We start from the raw sequence: 19,304 nt of genomic DNA on the forward strand, positions 1-19,304 counted from the left end.
GTTTGTCTTTGGACTGTGGTAGTAAATTGTGGCTTCTGGAGGAAACCCAAGCGAAAACAGGGAGAACAAACAAACTCCATGCAGACAGAACTCCAGGAATTGAACCATGGAACCCAACACTGCAAGGTAGCAAGGGTAACCACTTCACCACTATGTCATAATCATTATTAAAATGCTTACAGTATAAATTTACATCACAAAATGGTTATCTCACTCATTTGGCTATGGTATAAATGCCTGAACATGAGAGACCTGCCAGTCACAAACTCCCCTAGGACTGGAAGCATGTGGTGTTGGGATGTGAAGGAAAATGATAAACACTACGGAAGAAAAGTCTTTAAAAGTAACCAGTTAGCAAGATACAGTATGTGTAAATTCAAGTTTGTCCCCAAAAATTTAGCTTCCAAACTTCATATTAAATTGTGTAAATGCTGATAAGTGCGCTGGAACTATACACAAAAAATATAACTATTATTCATTAACCAATCTGGTATTTTATGACAAAGAAGCATGTCCAGGCCATTTTAATAATGCTTTTAATGGTAAAAGAGCAATTTAAGTCTAGTAAAAACAGTGTTAAACATTGAAATCAATTAGGGATGGTGTTACTGTTGAGCACCTTTGTGGAGTGATGCTTTACAAATGTTAAAAAACAAAAATCAGCGTGGATTTCAAAAACTAAAATGGTTTCAGTTATTAAAAATCCCTACCTTGGGTTTGTTTCTTGTTCAACATATTATCAGCTTTGTGACGTTTCTGCAAAACAAAATAAAAACAGTAGTAAAAATAGTAATAGTAGTAAAAAGCTAAGTAAAAAAATATTAGTAAAAAATAAGCACTTCCAACCTACATTACTTGGTATTCCAGAGATATCTTTTTTAGGTGTAATATGTGCTAAAATTTGATGGATCAATTGATCTGTACATGCATAACCGAAGCAAAGTCCCAGCTCGAACTCTAATTCTGAATGAAACCACATAACATGAAAAATTGCAAAAGAGAAACAGAAAATGAAAAAATAAATTACCCCAAGACATTAAACATTTGTTTTCTTTTTGGTACCTGTTTAAAAACATATTTTTAAAAAATCAGCCTTATAGATGCATGCTAACGCCATATCTTTTAGTAGTACCTTTTGATAGGCACAGTACAAGTATTGCATGGTGTGCGCTTTTAGCCTCCTTGCTCCACAACTCTGGAACAACCTGAGAAATGTAACTTGTTTTTTACAGTTTTTAAATCTAGACTCAAAACATATCTGTTTATTTAGACTTTTATTATGTTAGAATTTCACCCTTTTCCACATTTTTATCACTACCTTTGTTTATTTCTGTTTATAGTTATTTTCATTTTATTTGTCTCTTTTTTGAGTGTTACCTGTAAAGTGCTCCAAACATATTGTTTGGCATATGTAGTCACAGAAATAAATAATGCTAAAAAAAATTGTGTTTTCAGATGGCTGTGTTCTAAAAGACATTATGGAAATAAAAGTGTGTTTAAGGTCATTTATTTTTAAAGTTCATAAAAGTGTTTTCAGAATTCCAACAAGAAAAGACAACAAGATTAGTATTTAATAGAGTGTTGGTGATGTATTGGATATCATAGAAATTAAAAATTCAAACTGAAAGGAAAACAGATTTTCTTTTTAATCTCTTTACAATATGTTCCTTGAAAGAATGCTTTTAGACACAGAAGAATTCTACAAACTAACTGACCCATATCTTATGTAAATATACATCACATCAAAACAAGGGTGGCATATCTGAAAAGCAAATTGTGAAGCAATGTCTACATACACAATACAGAAGCACAAAATGCTTCTTAAAGAATTACGGATATACAGATGCAGCCATTCAAAGCGCGCAGTACAAACACGTACCGCGGGCAGTACCGCAGTACGTGATTGGTTGGCCAAAATGAGCAACAGGGGCACTCGTGGTGAGTTGGGGTGTTGTGGAAAGGTTTAATCATTTAATGTCTTTACTGTACACGTTTTAATCCGCTTACTATTGAATATTTATATGGAATTTTACCACTGAAGGGAAATTTTAGTAGCTGAGCATAAAAAGAATAGGAGCATAACGCATCTGAAGGTTATAAACAATATTAATTTAGGAACATAAGCATATTATGTCAACTGTATATGGCTGGTCTCGGTACTTTAAAGAAAAAGTACACACCAGTATTCCATTTCTCCCTAAACATTTTAAGTATCAAAGTCTTACATGTGGTTATTTCGGAAACGTTTTTATGTGCTCCTTGCTCCCTCTAACCATGTTACTGTACTGGACGTTTATACAGTATACAGTACTCTGTGATAGTTTTAAGTGATAGTTTTAAGCTTTTCTGCGAATATGCTCGATACCGAAGTAAACAGAAGCATACTTTTAGAATTTAATTAATAGGAAATATAATATGGAATCGTGTATCTAAAGAAATTAATAACGATATAATTATATTCATGTACTGTAACACAAACAGTAGTATATTCTGTACACATACAGTATCTATTGATATGTGTATGGCTGTTTCACTACTTGTCATGTGACCATGGTAGTGGCGTGATGGTTTAAGTGCCTGACTTATACGCGGGAGGTCGGTTGTTCAAATCCAGCTAGCGCCATGAATTTTCTTTTAACAAACATTTCTTTGAAAAATAAAATTGCAATATTGTGGACAATTAATTGACTTTTTTATATTTCTAAATATCACAACATGTTTGAATCTAAGTCATTTTTTTAATAACAATGAATAGCCAGCAGACTGATCATATTGTATTCCATACAATATGTATTGAATACTGTACTGGACGCGATTCCATATTGTATTCTAAAATTCTAAAAGTATGCTTCTGTTTACTCCGGTATCGAGCGTATTCGCAGTAAAGCTTAAAACTATCACAGAGTACTGTATACTGTATAAACATCGAGTACAGTAACATGGTCAGAGGGAGCAAGTAGCACGTTTCCAAAATAACCACATGTAAGACTTTGATGCTTAAAATGTTTAGGGAGAAATGGAATACTGGTGTGTACTTTTTCTTTAAAGTACAGAGACCAGACATTTACAGTACAGTTTACATACAGTAATATGTTTATGTTCCTAAATTAATATATTTTATGAGCATGTGAAAACCATGGTGAGTCGGAGATTCTCAAGAATTACTTTGCATGATTGGAAACAAATGCGTGATTGGATCAACAAAATGCTGTGGTGTTACTTTTTGTTAATGAAAAAATAAAGTATTTTGTTTACAAAGACGGTCAATGAAAAAATAAAGTATTTTCATTTACAAAGACGGTTACAAAGAATGTGGTCAATGGTAAAACTTTGAGTTTACAGCTTGTCCAAGGTCATTCATTATTAATACTATTAGTTATATCTTCGGTAAAGACTTTGATGACGACAGCTCAAACGCTGTACATGAGAGGTTGAGCTTTATTAGCTCCACTTGGCGGTAATTCCGGACACTATTATCTTACTTGCGGTATTATGCGGGATTATACGGTAACCGTTGTTATACCGCGACACGCCCACCGCGTTTTAACGCGGTATATCCCGCTCGTTTTGAATGGCTGCATCTGTAGAAACATTATGATTTATTATTAGATATTATGAGATTTTTATTGCTAATTTATTACAAAAATTAATAAAAGAACTGACTCAATTTTACAATTAATTTAGGCCAGCACCCATATCACACTGAAAATCACAACTCACAACTGGCAACCCAGTGAAGCTAAGCAGGTGTGAGCCTGGATCGGTGACCTCCTGGGAAAAACTACGGTTGCTGCTGGAAGTGGTGCTCATGTAAAACTGAGATCCTGACTCTCTGTGCCCATTAAAAATCCCAGGGTGTTTCTTCAAAAAAGTTGGGGTGTTACCCCAGCGTCCTGGCAAAATTCTCATTGTCCTTTAGCAATCATGGCCTCCTAATAATTCCCTTCTATGAATTCATCAGCTGATTGTTGATGTGTAGTGAAGGTACTGTGCACATTATGGCTGCTGTCACATCATCCAGCGAGGTGCTGTACATTAGTGGTGGAGGGGAGTCCCCATAACCTGTAAAGTGCTTGGAGTGGACTGTCCAGAAAAGTGCTATATAAGTGTAAGGAATTATTATTATTAAAACACTTAATGATTTATATAAGCCAAAAAAAGTCTTTGAATGCAAGGAATACTTATTTCAGGCTTCCTCTCTTAATTGATCATTTTCGTTAAATTCAGCACCAGCCGAAAAACAAAAATGTTTAACTACAGCCTTCTGAATCGAGAAGTAAGAGGAGCTTTTCCTTCTAGCTGACAAAGGTTACCTTCCTCGGGTATAATCGTTTGTATAAAGAAGTGCCTCTGAAGCTTTTTGTATTTCCATATTCTGTCCTCTGGTTGATAAACTATTGGGCTTAAAGAAATGTCCTAAAGCGACAAGCTAAACAAACATCAATTTTATTTTTCTTAATCTATACAAAGCTACAAAGGACCCTGAAAAGAGTTTTTAGAACTGAAAGGCAACCGAGAGGTCGCAAGTTCAAACTATTTGGAAATGTATTTAAAATTGATAGACACTAGGTATTTATTTATGAAGAAGGATGCAGAAGTATGGACAAGCTAGTCAGCCATGTTGTTGAAGTACACACTGTATAATGGCATTTTTCCAGAAATGGCTGGATGAGATCTTAGATCAATTAGCTATGAACTACCAATTGACTAGATGAGCAAAAAGTCTTTCTCTCAAGTCTAATTATTCTTATGCATGTAGTCACTTTACTGGCAATCAGAAAGCTGTGTTTCAGTACTAAAGTATTAATAAATGGCTTAAATGTTTTCCTAGGATAATGTTTTAATTCTAACAGAAGAGTCAGATAAATCTGTAGGACAGAATACAAACAAAATCAAACAATACAGAAGTTTATTTGGAAAAATAGCAAGAGCACAGTGCTGTGGTTTTGGGTTTCTAGTTCAAAGCAAAATTACCTTATTGTTTAAGTTTGATACAATGGGCATTGTGTTAAGTGTGTATACAGCTGTACTTGGTCCTTAATGGAAGTAAACATGGCTGAAGCGTATGTCTCTAGAGTGAGACCAGAAGTTTTCTTGCCACAAAACCACAGTCTGTTCTTCTCAGATCACAACAACACACCATGGGTTAAACAGGGCCGCTTCAATCTGTACTAATTTACGATGAGACATCATGGGCTCTGATCTGACCCAAACAATTATTACTCCTAGTAATCCAATATTTCCATGGACAACTAAACATGCTTTCAAGTATTACAGATCAGAATCTCCAGAGGCAAGTTAGCCTTTCCAGTGGGTATCATTTAGCCCAATTAAAAATGTAACTAACAGGTTTCACAACCAGGAAAAATTCTGTTTGTAATGTTTCTTGATAAATCTGGTATTGTTAAACAGTAACTTGAAATGATTAATTATTCTTACAGACAAATCTTAACAAAAGTACAGTAATTTCTAGCTTTATACATTACCCTTCACCAATACTTTTCACCAGTATGTCTTTTGAAGTATATCAAAATTGTAAAAAAGGTAAGATAAAGAAAACAGACTTTTAATTATATAAAGTGGTGTTACCAAGTCTTCTATTATCTCTTTCACAGCTGCAACAAGAAGGATGAAGAGTAGGGGCACCAAGGTGGTATAGCGACCCGTTGGTGAAACATCTGGAATTTGCTAAAATGAGATAAAGGAGGATGAGAACAAGTTGAACACAACACCAAAATATATAATGGAAAAAATAACAAGCTTTCATATATCATATATGTATACTATGTATAAGTATAAGTTTGTGAAACCTTTAGAATCTTCAAATATTTCTGAAATGTTGATTTCACATTATTAACAACAATAATAATAAAAAAATTATTACTAACTAAATAAACAAAAATGATACTCTTTTAACATTTAATTATCTGCAAATCATGCATTAAGTATTCACATTTGATTAAGTTTACCTTTACATTCAGTAAGCAGTGGCACCCCCTTTAGCAGCAATGACTGCAACTTAACGTTTCATGTAACTGTTCCTTTAACAGTCCCTCACATTTGGCACATTACTCCTTCAACTCTGTGAAACTACAGGGCTGCCTTGCATGGACAGTTTGCTTAATGTTTTGTCACAACATCTCAATGAGTTTTGGGTCCAGACTTTGACAAGCCATTGAAAAATCAGAATTTCTTCTTCTTTGGCCATCTGTTTGTATGCTTAGTATCCCAGCTTCAGGTCAAGGGCAGATGGCCTGACATTAAGTATTTATGGTTGTATCAATAATGGTAAGCTGCCACAATCAATTTAAGTGCTTTCTGAGTCCTGGAGTTTCTTTAGAAAGTTAACTCAAAGACAGGAGGGGGAGGGTGTAGAGAAAAGTATATACAGATGCAGCCATTCAAAGTGCGCGGTACAGACACGTACCTGAGGTAATTGGCTACGGCGTCGTGCATCGTGACGCGCGATGAAGCACAATACCGCGGTACGTGATTGGTTGACCGACAGGGGCACTCGTGGTGCGTTGGTCGGTCGTAGAAAGATTTACAGTAAATGTCTTTACTGTGCCCGTTTTAGCATTGAATATTTACATGGAATTTTACCACTGAAGGGAAATCTTAGTAGCTGAGCATAAAAAGAATATGAGCATACTGTAACGCGTGTGAAGGCCATAAATGATATTAATTCTGGAACATAAACATACAGTATATGGCTGGTCTCGGTACTCTAAATAAAAAATACATACCAGTATTCTATTTCTCCCTAAATATTTTAAGCTTCGAAGTCTTTAACTAATGTGATACCGGAGTCAACAAGCATACTTTTAGAGTTTGATTAAAAGGGAATATAATATGGAATCACGTTTCTAAAGAAATAAATAACAATATAATTATATTCATGTACTGCAACACAAGAATAGTACACGCTGTACATTGTCTGTTGATAATGTTTATGTAGTGCTTTTTCAGCACTCTGCATGTGACCTTGCCGGTGGTGCTGTGGGTTAGATTCCTAACTCCCACGTCACACGCTGTGTTCAAATCCTATTGGAGCCATGACTTTTTTTTTTAAACAAACTTTTCTTTGAAAAAATAAAACGTTTCCCTGGGTCAGAGATTAAATAAAACCTCACTCGCACCAAACAAATTTATATTTCTAAATATCAGAACATGATCGAATTTAAGTCATTTTAACAACAATGAATAGTCACCTTGGCGTTACAATATAAACATTTCTATTGATTTAAATCGCAAACGCGGGTTTAAATATATGTGTTTATCATTCACAATCAGACAAATGCAACATAAATTGATATCTTTGTCTTCTAACTATCTTAATAAACTTAGCATAGCTTTCTCCCCGTTTAGATTTATTTTTCTTGGGATCTTGGGATCAAACGAGGAAAGATTAGAGTGTAATCGTTTTTATTTTTTAAATACATTTTAGAAAAGTGTAATCTATACTAAAAAGCTGTACACCACCTGCTATAAAGATACATATTGTAATACTTTCGGGTTCGGATAGGACAGACACAAGAACTCAGAATTGCGGAGTTAAAGCAAGTTAAAGCCTTGATTTTAAATATTACCTTTAAAAGTGTCACCTTAAAGCAAAGTAAATACCCAACACTGATTGTACCCATCTGTCATGCTAATAAAGCACCTTGAATTAAATTGAATTGAGAGAGGTTTTTGACTTTTTTTAAATTGCAACCCATAAATAAAGCTAAACTGTTTAGACTTCTAATTATTTTAAACTGTATTACAGCAGCAAAATGCACAATGCAACGTAAATTGCAAAAATGCACTTGGAATCTGTCCAAGCCCTACTTTGTCAGGCATTTTCTTTTACTGTAACGGACATAAAAGCTCCCTTGCTTTTAACAGAGCGTTTTATAATTTCTTACTATGAACATTATTTAAACTGCGACACTTATCATTCAACCAGAGCTTGAAATATCACAAGGATCCTCAAAAGCACAGCAAAGACTTTATTAAAAGTATACTAGTGACAAACTAGTGTATTTTGGATCTTTTTTCTGAACTGGGGAAAGTCTGATCATGTTTCTCTATAACAATAATAAAAAACATTATTTTACATGTCACCTTTATGTGATATCACCTTAAGGACAGCACATACAAGGGTTAATTGCACAATGGACCGCGCAAAGAAACTTAAAATATTCTTCTTTAGGTGTGAGGGCAGGAGTGGATCGCAGCAGGCATAATCAGCAAATTAGGAAAACAAAGAACAGGACAGGTGAGACGTGTATCCAGAGAGCGAGTGATCAGAAAAAAGAACAGCTTTTACGACCAGGTTTTACGCTCTCTCTACGCTCTCTCTCTCTAATCTAAGTGGTGAGAAAGCTGTGCTCAATGATAATTAAGGGACTTAAAAGTAAAAGTACTTCATATTGCTTGACTAATTTTAAAAACTAAGTTATAGATGCAAACGCCCTCTCCTAATATCTAATATCTTTTAGATTTTTATATAGAAAAAGAGACTGTACTGTATGCGTTACAATATAAACATTTACTATCAACCTTTAAATCAACAATTGATTTAAAGACGATCTGTCAAAGCGCAATGAAACCTATTACTCGAATCTTATGGACTCCCAGTCCCGCCAGGGATTAAAAATAACATGGAATCGCTTATCTAAAGAAATAACAGTATATAGTAGCTATGTTCATGCACAAACAATTACATGTTACATTATTAATTTGGGGGGTCTCCTCTTGCCAGAAAGCGCTAAATTGCATTTTGCCTCAACACTCCATACTCAACAACGATAATTCACAAACTGCCAGAACATGTAACTCCACATTCCCAAATAGACCTCATTTCCATAGCCCCGCCCCTTATGCACAACCAACATCCCTCCCCTGTTCTTTCTCTCCGCTGGCGTTTGTAATCGTTTTTAGTTTTAAATAAATTTTAGCAAAGTCATGTATTTTAAAAATCTTAAGATTTCTTTATTTATGTCTGTATTTAGTGGTTTCATTAGTGACAAAGGCTAAACTTTCTTGGAAAAATGTCTTTTATGTAAACCATGTTTGCTATTAATTCATTTAGGGCTAGAATATGTTCATTGTCTTCCAATGAAAGAAGGGTTAATTTCGCCGTAGTCGGGTTGACATTAGAAGCTTGCCACGCCCGGACTGTTACACCAACGCATTAGCATGTTAAAGCGATTTCATTGAGGAGCCTAGCTTTCTTAACTAGTAAGTACTGAACTTCCTTGGCTTTGGAGGGGGAGGTGTCTTTCGCTGGAAATCTCACCCCCTTCAACTTTGAAAATACCTGTGAAACCAGTTTAATTCGTCACAGCCAGCACTCCCGCAGAGAGGGGTTTGTACTTGCAGTGCATCGGTGCTTCTTTAATGTCTAAGCTGGAACACATCATTATATCTCATTTTGTATTTCTTTAAAAAAAATCGTTTGCCCAGCCTAACAGTATTGTTGTTATTGTTTTTAACCTGTAAAGCGCTTTGAGGAGCCACCTTTAAAGGCGCCATATACAATAAAGTTCATTATTATTACTATTGTTAATTGGCTGGACAGTGAGTTGAACATTATTACACTAAAGACAAAGATAGCGATTTATGTTGCATTGTGCATTGTGCTGCTGTAATACAGTTTTAAATAATTAAAAGTCTAAACAGTATCAGCGTTATTTATGGGTTTTAAATAAAGGCGATTTAAACGCGACTTAAATCAATATGTTTATATTGTAACGCATAGGTGACTATTCATTGTTATTAAAATGACTTAAATTCGATCATGTTGTGATATTTAGAAATATACATTTGTTTGGTGCGAGTGAAGTTTTATTTAATCCCTGACTCAGGAAAACGTTTCATTTTTTCAAAGAAATGTTTGTTAAAAAGAAGTCATGGCTCCAGCGGGATTCAATCACAGAGCGTGTGACATGGGAGTCAGGAACCTAACTCACAGCGCCACCGGCAAGGTCACATGCAGAGTGCTGAAAAAGCACTACATAAACAGACAATGTACAGCGTGTACTATTCTTGTGTTGCGGTACATGAATATAATTATATCGTTATTCATTTCTTTAGACACGCGATTCCATATTATATTCCCTTTTAATCAAATTCTAAAAGTATGCTTGTTGACTCCGGTATCACGTTAGTTAAAGACTTGGATGCTTAAAATGTTTAGGGAGAAATGGAATACTGGTGTGTATGTTTTCTTTAAAGTACCAAGACCAGCCATATACTGTATGTTTAAGTTCCAAAATTAATATCGTTTATGGCCTTCACACGCGTTACAGTATGCTCCTATTCTTTTTATGCTCAGGTACTAAGATTTCCCTTCAGTGGTAAAATTCCATATAAATATTCAATACTTAAACGGGCACAGTTAAGACATTAAATATACATATACATTCTGTATACAGTACAGTTTGCATACAGTAATATGTTTATGTTCCTAAATCAATCTCTTTTATGAGCATGTGAAAGGCATGGTGAATCGATTCTCAAAAATTACTGTACTTTGCATGATTGGAAACAAATGCGTGATTGCGAAATGCTGTGGTGTTACTTTTACAAAGACGGTCAATGAAAAAAAGAATGTGGACCAGGGCAATACTTTGAGTTCACAGCTTGTCCAAGGTCATTCATTATTAATACTATTAGTAATATCTTCGTTAAAGACTTTGATGGCGACAGCTCAAACATGAGAGGTTGAGCTTTATTAGCTCCGCCTTGCGGAAATTCCGGATACTATTATTTTACTTGAGGTATTATAGGAGAAATTACAGTAACTCGCGGTAGATTGTGTGAAGCGCACCGCAAAATAATGCGGTATCGCCCGCTCGTTTTGAATGGCTGCATCTGTACATTAAATACTGTACAAATTACAAATAAGGAAATCTAATGCATACTGTAAAATTGCTTATATTTTATCTAGCAATTTAGTCTGCTTCCGCTTCTCCAAGTTTCTCTTAATCTCTTTGCTCAGATGATGTACAGTCGTCACATAAAAAGAAAATCTATAAACACAGTTATAAAATAACACATAATATACAATGCTTATATAATGCAAAGCTATTTCACAATGATTTACTACAAATTTACTATAATTTTTTTTATGCTCTAGATATTTTAGAGGGGTGTTCACTTCATAGAACGCAAAGCTAGGGAATGCTTATGTCCAAAATCGCCAAAAGTTGTAAAAGCGGGGAGACATTAAACGTGGACCCCCTATACATGAATAAAGACCAAGTGCCTTTTCTAACAACATCATCAAACTTGAGGTGGATACAAGTATAACATTTCCTGGTTTACTCTTATGATCATGTTAATGATTATGCCATGTGAAGATAGTGAAGTACTTAGATACAGTACTAAGAAAAGCAAGTTCTTCTGTATTAAATATTTATGGATTTCTCCCTCTGATGCTTTATTGCAACTTACCTGGAGGAGTGCAATGAAAAGGAAAAAAGCGTTTGCTGCCCTTCTGAATTGCGAATACAGGAACCTTGGCAGGAATGTAAGAACATTGTACTTTGCAGTGCTGAAAAATAAAAGAAAAATAATTGGACTCAGGTAACAATAATAGGCTTCCTTCTATTAATATTTTTTCCAGGGAAGTGATTCAGGAATTTCATCCAGCTATTGCTTGAACAATGCCAGAGTATCATTTTTGACAAATGGCTATGTAGCTGTTTCCACACCCTCTTGCATAAAGAAGTAACACACATGTGCATAAAGAAATACAGTACCTCCTGTTCTTGGTTTTAAGTGCATTTCCACATAGTTTCCACTTTCTATAACCTCACATGAAAAGGAAGTCAGAACCATATGACTACCTGTATAACTACTTAGTTCAGTCTTGTCACCCTTCTTATGAATGGGCAGAATTTGTCACATTACCAGTTCACCCATATTTAAAGATGCAGCCATTCGAACTGCACCGTAAAAACCCGTACCGCAGGCACCGGGTACGGGTTTTGGCTGGCCAAAATGACTGACATGGGTACTCGTGGTGCATTTTTCGGTAGTGCAAAGATTTAATAATTTAATCTCTTTACTGTGCACATTTTAATCCGCTTAGTATTGAATATTTATATGGAATTTTACCACTAAAGGGAAATTTTAGCAGCTGAGCATAAAAAGAATAGGAGCATAACACATCTGGAGGTGTATTAATTTAGGAACATAAACATATTATGTAAACTGTATATTGCTGGTCTTGGTATTCGTTTTTTTTTACACAGAAGCTTAAAACTCACAAAGTACTGTATACTGTATAAACGTACAGTAACATGGTCAGAAGGAGCAAGAAGGAGCAAGGAACACATAAAAATGTTTCTGAAATAACCACATGTAAGACTTTGATGCTTAAAATGTTTAGGGAGAAATGGAATACTGGTGTGTATTTTCTCTTTAAAATACCAAGACCTGCCATATACAGTACAGTTTACATACAGTAATATGTTTATGTTCCTAAATAAATATCTTTTATGAGGATGTGAAAGGCATGGTGAATCAGAGATTCTCAAGAATTACTTTGTTTGATTGGAAACAAATGCGTGATTGGATCAACGAAATGCTGTGGTGTTACTTTTTGTCAATGAAAAAATAAAGTATTTTCGTTTACAAAGACGGTTACAAAGAATGTGGACCAGGGTAATACTTTGAGTTTACAGCTTGTCCAAGGTCATTCATTATTGATACTATTAGTAATATCTCCGGTAAAGATTTCGATGGTGACAGCTCTAACGCTGTCCATGAGAGGTTGAGCTTTATTAGCTCCACCTGGCGGTAATTCCGGATACTATTATCTTACTTGCGGTATTATGCGGTATTATATGGTAACCCGCATTGTGACCCACCACGTTTTACCGCGGCATACCCCACTCGTTTTGAATGGCTGCATCTATAGGTACTATCCCCCATCTTGGGAGAATGCTACAACTGCAGATAAATTGGTGGATTTAGTACCTATTTATTCTCATGTTTGTTAAACATCATCAGATCATAAACATCTTAATCAGTATGTGCTATTAAAATGTATATACATAATTATGAAGAGCAGTGTTCTGTACACAGTCAGCATTGTGGTGCAGTGGCTAGCATTGCTGTCTTGTAAACCCTTGGTTTAATCCCTGACCTGTGGTGCTATCTGTTTGTTCATATGGGTTTTCTTTGAGTGTATGGTTTTCTGTGTTTGCATGGATTTCCTCTAACAGTCATGTTGGTAGGATAATTAGGTTCTGGAAAAATTGGCACTGGTGTGAATGTCTGTGTGTCTGCCCTGGCAGGACTGGCATTCCTTTCAGGGTATATCCTGCCTTGCACCCGTTGCTTTTAATTGCCAGGATACGATCCAGCTTCAACGTGACCTTGAAGTTGTTGTAAAAGTGGGGAATTGGATGAACTGGATGAAGTGCTTAGAAGCAGGTGAAAGCCCTGGATGGGAGACCATTCTGGGAAGTTTACTGTCACTGTTTATATAAAATTGTACATTTCTGTTGCTTTCAGTAATAACATTTGCTGCCATAAGTTTATCTATCGATTAGGTTATCAGCTTAATTTTTCCCGTTCTAAATATTATTGGTCAGTTTCATTAACTTGACAGAAATTCTATTGCATATGATTACCATTCATAACGAGTCATGTTAGAGATAAGTTTTTCAAAAAGAAAAACTGTTTATTTTTCTTAACTTAATATGCATAACAGAAATGAATTCCATTTGCCAATGCTTTTCTAATAAACATTAAATTGAAATTTTACACATAATTTGCTATTTGTACACACATTTTAAAAGAGATACTTTGCTGGAAACAAAAACAGCCTAAAATATGTGCAGGACATATGCGTAGTGTATTTTTACAGTTACAGCTGACATTGCATTTAACAGCAAGGAAATTACAAAGAAACAGACAAAAAAAATATATACTGATGGAACTAAATGAAATGCAATATTTTCTGTAATGAGAATACTATAGTTATAGCTTATGTACTTTTACAAAAAGTTGTCAATTTGTTTTAAGCTCTATGACCAGTAATACAGCTTGTGCAGTGAGGCATTGCAATTTGACAATCACACGAAAGCTCATTAGTTACACTTTTAACCAAAGAGGTCCCGGTGGAACAATGCCTGATCAGGTCACCTTCAAAAAGGCCTTAATTCAAAGCTTAGGTCACTGCAAAAAAAAGCCAAAATTAGTCAGTTTTCTGTGCATTGCATGATGCCTTGAATGTCACCAGAAGCAAGGGAGAGAGCCATTGGTGTGCTGCAGACGGGCATGTCATGTGCCAGTGTTGCCAGACACTATGGAGTAAGCTGCTCCACTGTGTCTCAACTGCAGATGACTGTCCAAGATCCGGTCGCCCTCGAGTGACCACACCAGAGCAGGACCGACACAGACTGGTCCATCTGAGAGATCGTTTCAGATCTGCCACCCGTACTGCTGCTGAAACTGCCAGCACACACAATGCCCGCATCCATGACAGGACAGTGAAGCTCCATGCCTCATGCTCACACCTCCTAGAGGTCACACCAAACTGGTTTGGCTGCAATGGAGTCGTCAGCAATGGCATCAGGTCCTCTTCATGAATGAGTCACTCTTCAGTCTTTTCCATGCAGACGGGAGGGCCAGAGTGTGGAGGAGGAGTTGCGTTTCTTTTTTCCATCAGTATATTTAACACCAAGTCCAAAGTGAGCCATAAAAGTAGTAAGACATACAGAAGCAGCCATGTAGAACGTTTGTCAAAACTTGCATCCATGGTTGGCAAGTTGCAGTGTAACACAGTGTGATTCATCATGCAAAATTTAGAACTGCCCAAAAAAGATTAATACAGATGCAGCCATTCAAAGTGCGCGGTACATTGGCTACATCCTCGCACATCGTGACGCGCAATACGTGACGTGGTACATGATTGGTTGACCGACAGGGGCACTCATGTGTCGGTTGTGGAAAGATTTAAATGTTTTTATTGCGCCTGTATTGAATATTTATATGGAATTTTACCACTGAAGGGAAATCTTAGTAACTGAGCATAAAAAGAATAGGAGCATATCGCGTGTGAAGGCCATAGACTATATTAATTTTGGAACATAAACATACAGTATTACAGTATATGGCTGGTCTCGGTACTTTAAAGAAAAAATACACACCAGTATTCCATTTCTCCCTAAACATTTTAAGCATCGAAGTCTTTGACATGTGAAATAGCGTGTACAAAAAGTGGTAGTTTTAAGCTTTTCTGATAATATAATATGGAATTTGTGTATCTAAAGAAATTAATAACTATATAATTATATTCATATACTGCAACACAGTAATACAATATAGTCACTCGTTGCTACGCAACGCAGACACACAGCCACAGGTAACTCGCAAAGAGAGGATATTAGCTAGACAATATGATAAAGGAATAAATGATTTTTTAATTTCTTTTGCACATTTATTTGAACATTTCCATCGATTGTACAAGCACTTGGAAACTGTCCAATCCCTAGTTTGTCCTCATTTTTTATGCTCCAGGCATTCACCCGGTCTGGCGCCGGTCTGTATCTTCTAGGATATAATGCCGGCGATATGTGTTAAAATTGGGTTTCCAATAACGTCACAGCAAACTCTTGTTTTTATGTCCACCATAACGGACAATCTCCCTTGCTTTTAACCAAGCGTTTCATAATTTCCATAATTCTGGGATGTTCCTATACCAGATATTACGGTTGGCTTCAGAATGGTGATTGGCTGACACCATCTGACACCCCTCTGATTGGAGATAAAAAAAACTTGCTGATCTGTTCTACATAGCAGGAAGAAAACAGCATATGCTGCTTCTATTCGAAACGTGTATTTTAAAAGTTTAATTAGGAAGTAAAACCTTACAGCGTACACAGATTTCTAAACTGATCAGGAGGAAGAAAAATCACCCGTGTTTCACGCATAAAAAGTGGTTATTAACTATCGAAACCTGATTTATTTATTTTATTTTTATTTAGATTAAGAGTTCCTGTCATCCCCATTTCCATTTAAATCGCAAACCCGTGTTTAATTACATATTTTTATTGATTCACAATCTGGCAATGCAAGTAAATCATTATCTTTGTCTTCTGCATAATAATGTTCACCTCTCTGTCCAGCAAATTAATAATAAACTTTATTTTCGTCATCTCCGCCTTAATGGTAACCCCGTCACGGATTGTATTTCATTGCACTTTGACAGATTGTCTTTAAATCAATTGTTGTCAGAATATCCCCAACTCCAAACAAGAACACAATTGCAACGCTTTTATTAACTGGCTGTTTCAGTAACATAAAGTATATATTTAAAGTAATAATTTAAATAAAGATAATTTTATAAAGATATGTTTATGTTGTGAATGTCTGTAGATTGTATCTTATTTTTAGTTTTTGTTTTGTTTCACATTAATTTTATAAGCGAATCTTGATTAAAATACTTTTATTTTTTCACAATCTGGCAATGCCAGACAGAATTCACATTCGCTGCAGCCAAATGGCCTTGCAGATCAGAAAATCAAGGAACAAAACAATTTTTTGTATCGCTTTAACGTGCTAATGTGTTGGTGTAACACTCTGTGTCTACAGTACATTGTAAACAAACCGGTTTCACAGGTATTTTCAACCCCCAGCCACTGTTGTTTCATCGGTTGTTATCCTGTAAAGTGTTTTGAGGAGCCACCTTTAAATACCAATAGGGTTTATCAGTGAAAAGACTACGGGCATTCTTCCTCCCCCCTACATTCTCAGAGTAGAATAGAATTTATTATTAGCACAATTAATTACAGTGCTAAATTTAATATTATTGATTACTAATAGTTTATGCTTACACCTAGCTTTCTTAACGCGAGAAGTACTACCGTAAGAACTGTACAGTAAGTACTTACTGTACTTACTGTACTGTACTTAAGTACTACTACTGTAAGCAAAAAAAAGGGGTTTTGGAGGCGGGGGAGGTGTCTTTCGCTGGAAGACTTGCCCCCTTCTACTTTGAAAATACCTGTGAAACAGGTTTCATTCGTCACAGCCAGCACTCCCGCAGAGAGTGATAAAAACTGCGCATCGCCAGGCAAATGCACATTAATATGTTGGGCTTTTGGGCTCGGGTGGATTTGCACCCTACAGTTCAACCTGCGGTACCGCTGTGTACTGTACATACAGTACGAACATGTGTTATTTTGAAATATAAAAAATGTCAATATACTGTAGGAGAAATTGAGTATTGGTGTGTATTTTTTCTTTAAAATACCAATAATACAGTTTACATAATATGTTTATGTTCCTAAACTAATATCGTTTATGACCTTTATGACCTTCATTATGCTCCTCTGCATTTTATGCTTAGCTACTAAAATTTCCCTTTAATGGTAAAATTCCGTATAAATATTCAATACTAAGCGGATTAAAATGTGCACAATAAAGAGATTAAATGATTAAATATTTTCACTAATGACCAATACACCACATTATCTTCCGCGTCACATTAACATTGGAATGTTTTTTTTACATGTGTCAAAAGAAGAGATACACAATCTGTCTCCTCTATAACTGCTCGGTTTACAGAGAAATTCCGCCAGAGCCTCACAACATTGTCCAATAATACTCTTCTTGGGTCTAATTTTTAGTTAAGCAGGATTTGAGCTACAGACCATAACAGACCAAAAAACAGAATCCACCTGCGATTCACGTGTTAAAAAAACGTGTTTACAAAGAAAGTGAAATACAGTAATACTACCAGCTATATAGATACATAGATTTAGATATTTAGATCCTTAAATTAATATCATTATTAATTTATTTAGATCTGTGATTACATATTCTCGATTATAAAGCAGATAAATCCGGTCCTGGAATCTGACTGGCTGACACCCTTCTGAAGCGGTACAATAATCTCTGGTAAACGGACGCCCCTGAAATTTTACTTTTTACTGTGTGATAAATTTTAAAGACTACTTCTTAGCGTAGATAAGAAAGCATAGATAAAAAAGCTTGGATTCTCATTAATCTGGTACAAGTCTCATTTAAAACGTTTTTGTGCTCTTGAGGATCCTTGTGATATTTTGAGCTCTGGTTGAATGATAAGTGTCACAGTTTAAATAATTTTCGTTGTTAGAAATTATGAAACGCTCTGTTAAAAGCAAGGGTTTTTTATGTATGTTATACTAAAAGAAAATGCCAGACGAATTTGGGATTAGACAGTTTTTACGTGCTTGTACAATCGATGGAAATGTTCAAATAAATGTGCTAAAGAAATAAACAAAAAAAAGTAATTTATTCCTTTATCCTATTGGCTAGCTAATGTCCTGTCCTCGTTAGTTAGATCAACGAAATGCTGTGGTGTTACTTTTTGTCGATTAAAAAATAAAGTATTTTCATTTGAAATGACGGTTACAAATAATGTGGACCACCGTAATACTTTGGGTTTACAGCTTGTCCAAGGTCATTCATTATTAATACTATTAGTAATATCTTCGGTAAAGGCTTTGATGCATAAACTATTACTGCATGATTAAAATATTTATGATAAAAGTAGGTTGTGTACTTTTGCCCAGCTGAGCAATCTTGCTTTCATAAAATATACCAACTTTTTAATGACTGATGATTAACATGCTGTAATACACAGTTTAAATTTAAAAGCTCAAATGCTGTACATGAGAGGTTAAGCTTTATTGGCTCCCCCTGGCAGTTTTACAAGGTGATTCCGGATACTTTCCGGCATGACGTCAAATGACGCGTTACACCGCGTGATACTGCGTTTTCATGCGACACGCCCATCGGGGTGTACCGCGAAATACCCCACGCGTTTTGAATGGCTGCATCTGTAGGTGACACTTTTGGTGTGTTAGATGTCAGTGAAACTTTAGATCCATTTCTTTAATTTAATATTTAATATAGAGTCATGTAATAAAGGTAAATTTTGGTAGCTAAAATAACCATCCAAAATTAAGCATCAAATTCTTTAATTTAGATCACTTACTGTGGTGACTTTGGAAAAGTCTTGACATGCTGACAGCAGTGTTTCCCATGAATACTTACTGTCATTATGTTTGGAAAGACTTAACGTGCTTGTTTTAACTACATTTCCCATGAACTTTCCCATGAAGGTTCAAATTAAAAACAATAAACAACATATACTTGAAGAAACATAAATATAATAAGTACTTATAAACCATCATGGCTGGGTGGGACCTGCAGGACCCAAGGAAGCAAAATCTTGGATTTCTCTGGGAGAGATGTAGGTGTTTTGGGCAGCTTCACAATCAGTTTTTCAGAGTAGTTTCTACTGGGTTTGTCTT

At 35.5% G+C, this 19,304-nt stretch overlaps 1 protein-coding gene across 4 annotated transcripts in view; it reads right to left on the reverse strand.

Annotated features, from left to right (window-relative positions):
* Window positions 1-19,304, reverse strand: part of atp8a1 (ATPase phospholipid transporting 8A1) — a 330,133-nt gene that overhangs the window by 261,508 nt on the left and 49,321 nt on the right. For all 4 annotated transcript variants that reach the window (XM_069190605.1, XM_015345307.2, XM_015345310.2 and 1 more), the window contains exons 3-5: window positions 11,443-11,542; window positions 5,590-5,688; window positions 711-756 (exon numbers count right to left, since the gene is read on the reverse strand). In XM_069190605.1, the coding sequence (XP_069046706.1) occupies window positions 711-756; window positions 5,590-5,688; window positions 11,443-11,542 (245 nt within the window). The remainder of the gene's footprint in view (window positions 1-710; window positions 757-5,589; window positions 5,689-11,442; window positions 11,543-19,304) is intronic.

The sequence above is a fragment of the Lepisosteus oculatus genome, chromosome 1, assembly GCF_040954835.1.
Source record: "Lepisosteus oculatus isolate fLepOcu1 chromosome 1, fLepOcu1.hap2, whole genome shotgun sequence".
Lineage (NCBI taxonomy): Eukaryota > Metazoa > Chordata > Actinopteri > Semionotiformes > Lepisosteidae > Lepisosteus > Lepisosteus oculatus.